At 34.1% G+C, this 13,546-nt stretch overlaps 1 protein-coding gene across 1 annotated transcript in view; it reads left to right on the top strand.

The window, feature by feature from the left end:
- MALRD1 (MAM and LDL receptor class A domain containing 1) overlaps positions 1-13,546 on the top strand; it is a 609,315-nt gene that overhangs the window by 238,978 nt on the left and 356,791 nt on the right. The window contains exon 22 of the mRNA XM_064368444.1: positions 13,319-13,475. Coding sequence (XP_064224514.1) covers positions 13,319-13,475 — 157 coding nt within the window. The remainder of the gene's footprint in view (positions 1-13,318; positions 13,476-13,546) is intronic.

Below are 13,546 nucleotides of genomic sequence, written 5' to 3'. Positions count from 1 at the left end.
TTATGCATGAGAACTACTTCGTTGTTGAAATCTTCTGAGTAAGTGATGAAGGAGGAGTGGTGTTAGAAAGGACAATAGGAGATAAAACCTACATTTATACACTGAATTGTGATACATTTGTGATGTGAAGACAATATAGTATGATGATTAATTGGAAATGCATGTTGAAAAACAAAAAGCAGCTAGATAAAGAGAACCATTAGCTTTACACTTGCAAACCTGGATTGTCAGAAGTCCAATTAGGAACATTCTGTGAACACAGAAGACAATCCATCTTATTTTTGAATTCTTTAGCTTCAGAAAACTAGAAGACATCCAAGTAGCTGTTCTTCATCTCCTAAAATTGGTCTTAAGATCTTTTATTATGTGGCCCAGGCTTCTTCTTTTGGATTCAATCAATAGCCCACTCTCCCATCCATACAATTAATTTATTTGTTTTCCCAGTATGACTCTATTTTGTGCCACTGTGCCTTTGTTAAATGATCTCCTAATCATCTTTACAAACTGAGTTTAAAATCAACTCTTCTAGAAAACTTTTCCTGCTGGCTCTCTCTAGTCTGATCCCACAATTCCTTCTCTGGGTATTATCTATATTACAGTGCATGTCCCAGAATACCATCAACATTGATTTACTTGCTTAACTCCTGCATGAATCTGTAAGCATCTCAAGGGAAACGTCACTGACAAATTGAACTTTTTTTTTTTTTTGACAAATTTAACGTTTTAGTCAACATTTATCTTAGTGCTGGTCTCAGACTAGGTGAGAAGAGAAAGATACCATGAATGATAAAAAGAAAAAGTCAAAACACATAATATTTGGACAAAAGGGAATAGTTCATTTATGTTAATGAGGAGATGAAGACAAGGACAATAATAGCATCTTTCAGATAAAATTAATTCTCTTTTCTAAGCTGCTGTAGATAGAGTTACTAATAATTCTGTGGATTATTTCCTTATAAGTTATATTCTTAACTCATGCACAGATGTTACTTTTATTAACCTTGGTTATATTTTTCATGAGTATGTAGGAAGTTTCTTATAAAAAAAGAAGAAAGACACAGAAAAATTTCCTGAGCTAGAATTTCTTTAAGGAAATTTCTAGGCTTAAAATGATATTTTCTCATATATACTTTAAATATCTAAAGTTCCTGCTAGCGATTACCTTTTATTCTCTTTTAAATACAAAATTTTCTAGCTAAACATTTACCAGGATGTCATGAACTGAAGGTATTCTAGTGAGTAAATGAGAAAGTATAGATTTTTGAAAGTAAGTAATTTTTATTTTATTAATATATTTTTTAAAAATAAGTCATTAAATTCAAGAATTTGGTATTTTTATCAATAAAATTTTAAAACATGTAAATTATGAACAATCTATATTTGTGTCAATATAATCAAAATTGTTTCAAAGCTCAGGGTGAAAATGAAATGTAATGATATATTTTTTATGAAATGGGAAAATATGCTCTTAAATTATCCTGAATTAGGCTAATATGGATTAGACCTATTCACTTTTCATGTTCAAATCAAAGAGAAGTTTCCTATCAACAGTACTTAAACTGTTAAAAGCTTGTAAAATTTCCATTCTCACTGCTAGCATTGCCTTAGAATAAATTCCAGTTGTGACATTTTGTACTCATGTTATTATAAAAACAGAGATAGGTCACAAAACACTGTGGTGGTATTTGTTTACCTTCTGAAATACTTCCAGCATGATCTGCATCTTTTATGTATTCAGAATTTCAATTGGCCTTTCCATCATGGACCATGATGCTATAAATAACCGATACAGGCAGTTGCTGATGAGCAAAGCTGTAGGGTAATGTAAAGGTCGAAGAATGATAATTCATGATCATCTTAACGAAGTACATATCCCACGCATTAAAATACTGAAACTGAACTCTAATGGCAAAGCACAGGGAAGAAACGGCACCATGTGAAGCCCCTCATGTAAATGTGTCTGTGAGGAGGTTAAGAACTAGAACAAACTATTCTTCCACTGAATGTTTATATCCAATGGTCTGCTTTCTGTGTATAGCACAGTAGAGTGGATACTTTTAGACAGTATAGCTATTACTTATGCTCTATTAATTAACCTATGGTTCAGTACGGTGCATAGAGCAATGTGTGTGTGTGTGTGTGTGTATGAATGTCTGTGTATATGTATACATATATAATGGCACAGAGGTACAAGTGTTTAAAATTTTAAGACATCATAGTCATTAACATCTAGAAAAGTGTTTCAATATATGAATACACGTATATAGGAGTCACTTAAATTTTAAGCATAAGATTCTTTTCCAGTTTTTTTTAGACCCTAATAATATTGAAGGGGCAAGAATGAGACTGGAAAACTTTGACTCCTTTGCAAAATGGTGATCACATTTACATCTGACAAGCCTACCACCACATCAAGTACTTCTACACTGCTTTCGTCCTGTACACTGGTAGGCTGTATGCTGATTTTAGATGACAGAACAACCAAAATTTCCTTCAGAAGAATCTGGGAAATGCTACTGTAGGTGAATTAGTGTTAGACATGAGTAGAGATGAAGGGCAGGAAAATGATCAATGCCTGAAAAAGAAAGCCACAGGGATAATTGTAAAACCTGAACTTCTAAGACACGAAGATGTGAAGAATTTAGTATGCATCAAAATAAACTAAAGATTTTGTTAGTCAGATTACTGCACCCTCACTCAAGAGTTCCTGATTCATTGGGTGTAAAATAGGCCCCAATAACTGGCATTTTAATAAGCAACCTGGTGATGCTGATGTTGCCAGATCAGGTGCTACACTAAGAGAACATTTGGTTTAGAGTCTAAAACATTTGCACCTCAGTCTGTCTCAAATCCTGGCTTCAGCACTCACCATGCAAATTGCCACTGGTAGATTATTTAATTTTAGTTATCTAGGAAATAGTCATGATTATAATCTTGACTTCTCAGGTTTATTGAAAATATTAAATAATAGAATATTAGTACTAATTTTAAAGCCTCCTAACTTAAAGACCGATCTAAAATCTGTATTTAAAACTTTTCATACATCTCAGATTTGAATGTTTTTTGGCCTAAAATCTAATTTACAAATATTACATTTACTTTAGTCGACTTTTCCCCCAAAATAGCTAGAAGAGAATAATTTGAATGTTTCTAGCATGAAGAAAAGACAAATATTTGAGGTGATTGATATCCCAACTACCTTGATTTAATCTTTACAAATTGTATGAAGGTATTAAATAATCATACATGCCCTTAAACTGTGTATGTTCATTATTAATCAATTAAAAATGTTTTTATAAAGGCTTTATATTTCTTTAGTGAGACTCTTAAAGTCCTGTTTGAAATTAGATCTTAAATAAAAACACATTACGTCATGTAATTTCTTAGACTTTTTTTATTTATGTGTTTATACTTGCTCCATAAAGTGTTATTCTCCAGTGAATGTCATACAGTATTGAAACAGGAACTGTGGTTGCTCCTAATTAGAATAATTGGCTCAGATACCTTGTTACTGAACTTTTTAGTCGGTTAAGCCCTAGGTGGTTATATAACATTTCAACAAATGTTGTCATTACTTCATTTTTATTTCATGAGACTAGGAAACCGAAATTCAAAAGCATTCTGCTAAAATTGTAAGTGTATTTTCAAAATCAAGATGCCTTACATTCATAAAGGAGAATTTTATATAGAAAGGCACGAATCCTGTCACTTTTAGTTAGCAACAGATTCAGCAAATATTTATTGAGTACCACTTGAATTCAAGCTAATTTCCAAGGTGTTCTAAATATTATAATAAAGAAGTTCAAATGTGCACATTGGTTTGTTTATAAATTACTGGGCATACGGCTATGTAGTCAATGAATTGATAACTATAATGTTGAACGCATTGAAAACGTTACATAGAAGGTGCTGTAGAATTCTTAGGTAAATCAAGAAATCTTGAGTTTAGAAACTTGAGTATAGGAATCTAAAAAGGCTTGAAAATGAGAATACATTTGAAATATATTGTGGAATATAATGTTAAGTATGATGTAGGGAGGACTAATAGCAGAAATTGTAAGTGTGCCCAGAAGAAAGATCAATATAAAGGAGACAGAGAGAAATGAAAAGGTGTGATGTATTTAAGTAATTGCATGATTCCATGAAATGGGTATATCTGGGTATCTGAATAAATTCATGTGTCAAATGTGAAGATGGAAATTGGGACAGAAAGTTGTTGCTCAGAGCCTAACAATTTGCATCTTTATCCAGAGAACAGGGGTGAGCAAAAACTATAGCCTGTAGGCAAAATCCAACCTGATGCCTGTTTTTGTAAATATGGTTTTATTGGAACATGGTCATACCACTCCTTTAAGTATTATCCATGACTGCTTTCATGCTACAAAGGCAGAATTGAATACTTCTAACAGAGAGAGACCTTATGGCCTTCAAAGTCTAAAATATTTTCTGTCTGTATCTTTACCAAAAAAATTTCTCTGACCCCAGTTGTAGACCAGTGTAATGTGAAGTGCCATTCTGTTGTTAGTTATAAATATTGTATATGACCAGATAATGAGCTTTCATAGAATGCAAATTAATTCACTGCTTTCTTTACCAAGAAAGTCTTGCTATGGAAAAAATAATTCCAGCAGATCTGGACTCTGTCCTTAGTAAATTTATATAATTTATATACATATATAAATATATTTATAATATATATAATATTTATGATATTGCATATTTAATTATATATTACATATTATAGTGTTACATATAATAAATATATTTAATATATAATTACGTATTGTATATAATATATATAATGTATGCATGCAATATGTATTGTATATAATTTATATAATTTACTAGACACACAGTCCATATTATCTGAATTTTTTTCATTATTTTTCATATTTAGTTATAAATAGTTATTTTACTAAAGTACTACAATTTTACTAAAATAATATAGTAGTAAACGATTATACTAAATTCATATGCCTATGAATTTACTCAGACATCCATATATACCCATTTTATGAGTTCATGCCTTTACTTAAGTAAATCATGCACTTTGATTTCTGGGTACCATTAAACTCATTTGTAAATTTTACTAAGCACACTTTCTTTGCAGGTAAATATATATGTTTTAGTAACACTGTGTATTTACTTGCAGAGCATTGCCATACAGTTTAGTTCAAGGACCTAGCCTTGAGTCAGTAAAGATGTAGTGAGCATTTCTATGCAGGATGTTAGGGTTAGATGTGTATTTTGGAAAGGACCACTAAAGTCAAAAACAACACTTTTTTGGTTTCTTCTAGAATACCACAGCAGAGTAGAGAGGGCATGTGTGGAGCTATGGGAGTCAGCCAGTAAGGAGACTGGACACCCAAGATGGAATGTTCTTTTTCCATTAATTTACGTTACAAAATCCCACACAAGAACTCTGATTGGTCTGGTGTGTTTATGGAGCCCACTTACTCCAGCAGTTGGTGGGTCAGGGACTTTTTTCATCACACAGTAGGGTTGCTAGTGGGAATGGGGAGCAGTTCCACACAATGAGGAATGATCTACGGTAGATACCAGGGTAGTGCTGTGGAAGCTATGAGAAGTCCAGTGCTTTCACTTATTTGTGGGATCTAAACATCAAACAATTGAACTCATGGAGATACAGAATAGAAGGGTGGTTATCAGAGGCTGGGAAGTGTAATACGAGGAGCAAGGGGGAGGTGGGGATGATTAATGGGTACAAAAAATAGAATGATTAAGACTATTTGATAGCAAAACGGGATTATAGTCAATAATGTAATTGTGCTTTTTATAATAACTAAAGGAGTATGATTGGATTGTAACAGAAAGGATAAATGCTTGAGGAGATAGATACCAATCTTTTCATGATATAATTATTATGCATTGCATGCCTGTACTGAAATAGCTCATGTATCCATAAAGCTACACACACCTACTATGCACACGCAAAAATTAAAGCTAAAGTTTGGGCTTGGTGGCTCATGCCTGTAATCCTAGCACTTTGGGAGGCCGAGGCGAACACATCCCGGGCATCAGCAAAGAGGGTGGCTTCCAAAGAGATGGCCAGCACTCCGACTTGGGGTCAGCCACAGGCTTCCAGGCAGGGTGAGGCCCAGGCCACCTCAGACAAGGCTGGAAAAGGTTGGTAATATGGTATTTAATTAAGGAAACCCCACTTCCTGGAGTAGATCATGAGGTCAGGAGTTCGACAGCAGCCTGGCCAACATAGTGAAACCCCATCTCTACTAAAAATACAAAAATTAGCTGTGATGTGTGATGGTGCACACCTATAATCCCAGCTACCCAGGCTGAGGCAGGAGAATCACTTAAACTTGGGAGGTGGAGGTTGCAGTGAGCCAAAATTGGACCACTGCACTCCAGCCTAGGTGACAATGCGAGGCTCCGTCTCAAAAAATAATAATAAATAAATAAAACTAAAAAACATTTTTTAAAAGAAAAGTGGTAATATTGAACACAGTCTTGGTTCATTTGGGCTGTGGTTTTTAAGTGCTATAAACTGGGTTGCTTATAAACAACAAACATTTATTTCTCCAAGTTCTGAAGGCTAATACGGCACAGACATATTTGGTGTGTGGTGAGGGCCTTCTTGTTTGTAAGTAAAGCCTTCTAGCTGTGTTTTACCATGGTGGAAGAGCTGAGATTCTAGCTGTGTTTTACCATGGTGGAAGAGCTGAGATTCTAGCTGTGTTTTTCCATGGTGGAAGAGCTGAGATGGTTCTGGGGTCTCTTCTCTAAGGACAGTAATCCCAATCATGATGGTTTTACCCTAAAGACCCAATCACCTCCAAGTGGCCCCACTACTTAATAACATTAGCGTGGGGAGTAGGATTTCAACATATAAATTTTGGAGTATGGACTCCAAACTTTCAGACCATAGCAAGTTTTTTGTATTTTCTACTGCTCAAACTATTGTTTTTAGTGGATTATATCTTGTCAAAAATACTAAAATAACCTGAGCTATCACAATGAATCAAAGGACAGATTCCATCTGAATGATGATATGAAGAATATGTCTCTTATACTGCGTATGTCCAGGCCCACAGATTAATGGGCCTTACTGAAAAATACTGTGATTTGTTCATGAATGGGTATTTTTTCCTACTTATTGAATTACAGTAACTACTCAGGAGATTCTCACCAAAGGAAAAAACAGTGTTTTAATTACTTAATCTGTGTGATAGTAATAGTTTAGAAACTGATTATCCTATGAGACCTAGGCAACTTTTGTGAAAATAGCATGGACTATAAATCAGATCTCTTTTTATAATGACTTTTAGAATGACTTGTACATTATCACCTTGGATCTTTACTTTTGCAATACCTGAAAGTAAAACACGGTTTTCTTAAACCTTTACTACTATGTAGTTTATGGTATGTTTTATTAGAAAAAGATATGCTTCTATAAAACATCCTACTTCCTGCTCTTATGAGAAAAGATAATTTGAAGGTTGGTAGAGGGATGCTGATATTTTATGAGTGACAGTACTGTTAGCTGTGGTCTTTACTGCTGTACTCATTCCGGGAGAGGAGCTGATTTCCTCTGCGGGTGCATGCTTGAATAATCTCATTGCAGACACAGGCAAGTGTTTATGCAATTCTTCATTTTTCCATTAGGAATCATACATACATCATGTGCCCCCAATTAATGCCTGTAAGACTGGAGACCAAATGATATATTGCTACATTGCACCGTGTTCGCAGTTTGATAAAAAACACAAATGCAGTTTTGTTGTTTGCATTTTTCAAATTGATCTCCTGACATACCTCCTTTTTTTTCTTTTCCCTGCAGGTGAAAGGGATATTTCAGAGATATATAATATTAGAAAATTGTTTCCATAATTTATTTTATATTTGTCCTTATGATTGAATTTTCTAGAATTCTGTTGGATTGGGGAAATTATACCTTAGTTACCTTAGGTTTTTTTAAATTGTTATTTGTGTCGTTTCTGGGAAATTAATACAGGAACTTCTATTTGAAGAACCAATGACAGATGCTTTTATTATTTCTAGAATTGTGACCTCTGGGCATATAATTTCTCTGTGGTCTCCAGATGTATTAGCTTTGTTCTGTCTCTTCTTACCTTCTGTTTTTTTTCCCCAGCCTGGAACAATGATCAACTTTTTATGTATAGTTTCAGCTGAGTCTACAATTTCTGTCACACCCTTAGTTTTCTTATTACACATCTGTTTTATTAATTTTGGACTCACTTGGTTATTTTACCCATTTTGAAGGTCTACTAGACACTGTAGAAAGGTCTACTAGACACTCCAGAAAAGAAAATGGATATGGTCCCTAAATAAAGCAATAAATATATCAACATTTTGGGATATTTTATCCAGTTCTAGCTGGTAGGTATATAGTTAAATAAATATGTACATATAATAACACACACACACACACACACACACACACACACACAGAGTTAACATCTGGTGTGGTGCTCGCATCCCACAAAGAAGACAGTCAATAAATGTTATATTCATTTAACGTGATACAAATGTTTCCTTCCATTGATTGGTTGGGCTTTTCATTATCATATTGATTTCTGTGATAAGCAGCAATCCTTATTTTGAATGCAGTCTCATTTTTTTTTTCAATATTTCCCTTTATGGTTAGTGATTTTTATATACTATTGAAAACAAATTTTCTTATTCCCATATCATGACAATAATGTTATATAAACTTTCATTCCAAGTATAATCTACCTGGGATTTATTATTTTTAAATGCTGTGAAATACCAGTTAAGGTTCACTTTGCCTCCTCATGGCTAACTAACTTATTCAGTTCGTTTACCAAAAAGATTATAGTTTCCATCACTACTCACAAGAGCCACAGTTTTCATAAATCAGGTGTCCAAATACATGTGGATCTGTTTCAGGACTATTTCTTATAGTTCTCTGGATGGGGTTATTTTTTTGTTCTTGTTATAATTCCACTCTGTCTTAATGTTTTAGCCCATTCAAGCTGCTATAACAAAAAATACCATAAACAGAGGGATTTATAAACAAAACACATTTTTCACAGTTCTGGAGGCTTGGAAGTCCAAGATCACGGTGCTGGCAGACTTGGTATCAGGCGAGGGCCTATTATGATGCCTGCTGGCTGTTTCCTCGCATGGTAGAAGAGACTGGCTAGCTCCCTGGGATCTCCTTTATAAGAGCATTGATCGCATTAAGGTCACTTAACTCCCCAAAGGCCCTGCGTACTAAGATGGTCACCTTTGTATTTAGGATTTCAACATATGAATTTGGGGGAACACAAATGTTCAGGCCATAGCACCTTATAACTATACTTTCATAATGAGTCTTTTTTTTTGTACTTAGAACATTTATTGCGTTTAAAACATTAATGCATTTGTAGACCAAAAATCTTAGTTTTTAAAGTTATTTTCTTATTTTTGTAGCCCTATATGAAATGGAATTTGTAAACTGCTAACCTGAGTTTTATAAAACTGCTTTTTTTTTTTACAAATTTTACTTTAAATTCTGAGATACATGTGCTGAACGTGCAGATTTGTTACATTGGTAAACATGTGCCACGGTGGTGAACTGCACCTATTAACCCATCATCTAGGTTTTAAGCTCTGTATGCATTAGGTATTTGTCTTAATGCTGTCCCTCCCCTTGCCTACCACCCTGCAACAGGACCCAGTATGTGATGTTCCCCTCCCTGTGTCCATGTGTTCTCCTTGTTCAACTCCCACTTACGAGTGAGAACATGCAGTGTTTGGTTTTCTGTACCTGTGTTAGTTTGCTGAGGATGATGGTTTCCAGGTTTATCCATGTCCCTGCAAAGAATATGAATGCATTCTTTTTTATGGCTGTGTAGTATTCCATGGTTTATATGTGCCACATTTTATTTATCCAGTCTATCATTTATGGGCATTTGAGTTGATTCCAGGTCTTTGCCATTGTAAATAGTGCTGCAGTAAACACTTGCATGCATGTGTCTTTATAGTACAATGATTAGGGATTGCTGGGTCAAATGGTATTTCTGGTCCTAGATCCTCGAGGAATTGCCACACTGTCTTCCACAGTGGTTGAACTAATTTACACTTGCATCTGTTGTTTCCTGTCTTTTAATGATTGCCATTCTAACTCCAGTGAGATGGTATCTCATTGTGGTTTTGATTTGCATTTCTCTAATGACCAGTGATGATGAAGTTTTTTTCATGGTCGTTGGCTGCATAAATGTCTTCTTTTGAGAAGTGTCTATGTATATCCTTCACTCACTTTTTGAAGGGGTTGTTTTGTTCTTGTAAATTTGTTTAAGTTCTTTGTTGATTCTTTGTCATATGGATAGATTGCCAAATTTTTCTCCCATTCTGTAGGTTGCCTCTTCACTCTGATGATAGTTTTTTTTTGTTTGTTTTTTGTTTGTTTTTTAGCAGAAGCTTTTTAGTTCAATTAGATCCCATTTGTCAATTTTGGCTTTAGTTGAAATTGCTTTTGATGTTTTAGTCATGAAGTCATTGCTCATGCCTATGTCCTGAATGAGTCTTAATATCTGATTAAATCGTCCAATTCTGTTCTCATGATAAAATTTTTTGGCTATTCCTGTCTCCTTCTATTTGTATATGAAGCTTAAGATTAGTTTTCCAAATTCTGACAAATAAAGTCTATCTGGAATGTGTAGGGATTTCATTGAATCTTTAAATAAATTTATGAAAAAATGATATATTTAAAACAGTGTGATAATTCACACATACAGTGTTATACTGGAGTTAGATTGTATTGGCTTAGGAGGAATGGTAGGAATCATCTCTTCCCAACTCCCATTCCACTGTGAGACAGAGACAAGTTATGTAGGGATTTGTAAGACATATTAAATACATATTTTTATTTATTTCAAAACAATGTTTTAATTGATGCATAATAGGTGTACATAGCTCCAGAGTACATGTGATAATTTAATACATTCAACTAAATCATAAAGGTCAAGTAGGTGAACCTAGGATATCCATCACCTTGAATATTTCTCTTTTTTTAATGTTAGAAATATCTGAATTAATCTCTTATAGCCACTTGGAAGTGTACAGTATATTATTGTGAACTATAGTCCCTTACTGATTAATCAAACACTAGGCCTTCCATCAAACTGTATGTTTGTACTAATTAATCAGTTTCTCTTTTTCCCTTCTTGCTTCCCTTTCCTGGTATCCTATGTCTATTAAAAAGACTTTAGCAGGTTTTAAGAAGTGGACTTGGGGACGTGATTTAATCCAATGTCCCTTTTTAAACAGATTACTCTAAGTGATATGTGAAGAATGAATAGAGTGAATCAACAGTAGATGTGAAAGACCAATTAGGAGATTTATTATTCTAAGCAAAAGGAAGTAAAAATTTGATAAGGTGGTAGCATTAAATTTGGAAAGGAATGGACCATTCAAACTACTTCTCATTAAGTAGAACTCAGTTTCATGGAGGACACTTAGATGTAGCACACTGAAATAATTTTCAGTGAAGTATAATAAAATTAGAATAATCTTGACATTTGCTTAAAGAATGATTTGCAGATTAAATAAATCATATACATATAGATATGTGCATGTAATTTTTTCTTGACTGTTGCCTCTATATATCTGAATATATATATATATCCCTATTCTGGGTATCCCTGTTATTACTGGGATATTTAGCATATATATGCTAGGAAGAAAGCTGGAAATGCTTTTTCACTGAGACATAATTCAGACAAATGATAATTCTACCTCTTAAAAATTAACTCATAACTCTTGTTTGCAGAATGCTAAAGTTCTTATTTCATTATTAACAATGAATGATATAAACATAACCACAAATTACAACTACCATTCATTTAGTACATAAATTGGAGTAGGTACTGTGTTAGATATTCCACATATTTTATTTATGATTCTTAATAACACCATACATGGAATTACCTGTTTTATGAAATGAAGAAACTCGATGTTCGGAGAAGTTAAATCATCTGCCCTAAATTGACCATTTAGTAAATGTGGAGGCCAGAGGCCAAACCCTGCTGTGTCTTTTGCAGACAATTATATCCCTAGAACTTTAGACAGCCACTGGCAAGACTTGCAAGACTAAGCACTCGATAAATATGTGGTGACTGAATGACTACTTCCACCTCTCCATCTGTTTGCTATTCATAAATCCCCAGAAAAGATCAAAATTTTAAAAATAAAATAGCTTTAATAAGAAGCAAATTTAAACTCTGTAGTTTCTAGCATCTATATTTAAATTAGAAAGTGGCAAGAAATCAAGTTAATAAAAAACAGAATGCCAGACTACCCAAACTGTGCGGATCACTTCTTTATAGAGCTGTGTATAACCTAGAATGACTTTAGTGTTGTATTCTCTTTTTTAAATTCATTGTCCAAGTAGGGCCATAAATTCTTCCTTTTATGGAAAAAATACATTGATATTTAATTGTTTCCATTCTTGCATTTCCTTTTTAATTTAGGCCTAGGAAAGGATATTCTTTAAAATTATCTACAAGGTTAAGAAAATGTGTTGAAGTGAAACTGAACTAAATCAATATAGATAAATTTGAATGGAAAGCTGTTGAGATCAATGAGCTGAAGCCCAGACCTGTTTTTCATCCCCTACTTATTCATGTTGTTTCCTTCTGCCTCATTTTACTCACATTAAAATGAGCTCTAAAAAGCTGATTAGAGTATTAGTGTTATTACTGTAAAAATATCAACCAAGTTATTACAGATTTGGTAGTTTCAACCATTGTCATAATTTTATACCTGTTGTGCCAATTGATATCATTGCAAGTACTGTAGATTCAAAATCAAAGTGGTAGATGTATTATTTCTGATGAAGGTGATGGACCTTATGTTATAACATGTTATACTTTTAGGAAAAAATATAAAGCAATAAAATATGGTTAGTGACAAACTATACTGTTTCACAATCTCTTCCTCCTCCTTTCTCTTCTTCTTCTTCTTCTTCTTTCTTCTTTATTTTTTCTTTTTTTAAGACAGAGTTTTGTTCTAGTTGCCCAGGCTGGAGTGCAATGGCATGATCTCAGCTCACTGTAACCTTCCCCTCCTGGGTTCAAGCAATTCTCCTGCCTCAGCCTCCTGAGTAGATGGGATTACAGGCACATGACACCATGCCAAGCTTATTTTTTTCATATTTTTGGTAGAGATAGGGTTTCATCATGCTGGCCAAGCTGGTCTTGAAATCCTGACTCAGGTGATTCACCTGCCTTGGTCTCCCAAAGTGCTGGGATTATAGGCATGAGCCACCGCACCTGGCCTTTTCCTCTTTTCATAATATGATAAACTCTTTTTCCAGAAATACCACAGATGGCTGGTACTTGTATGCTGACAGTTCTAATGGGAAATTTGGTGACACAGCTGACGTTCTCACTCCTGTCATTTCACTCACGGGACCAAAATGTACCTTGGTGTTCTGGACATATATGAATGGGGCCACCATTGGTTCTCTCCAGGTACTGCTTAGGCTATCACATTTTTTAAATTTTCTATGTAAAAATTCATAGTGCATAATTTGGTATCATTA

The sequence above is a fragment of the Aotus nancymaae genome, unplaced genomic scaffold (assembly GCF_030222135.1).
Source record: "Aotus nancymaae isolate 86718 unplaced genomic scaffold, 86718_ANA_hifiasm-v0.15.2.pri h1tg000077l, whole genome shotgun sequence".
In the NCBI taxonomy this organism is placed as follows: Eukaryota; Metazoa; Chordata; class Mammalia; order Primates; family Aotidae; genus Aotus; species Aotus nancymaae.
Note: the sequence above shows the minus strand (reverse complement) of the source record. Positions and strands in the feature narration are given on the sequence as shown.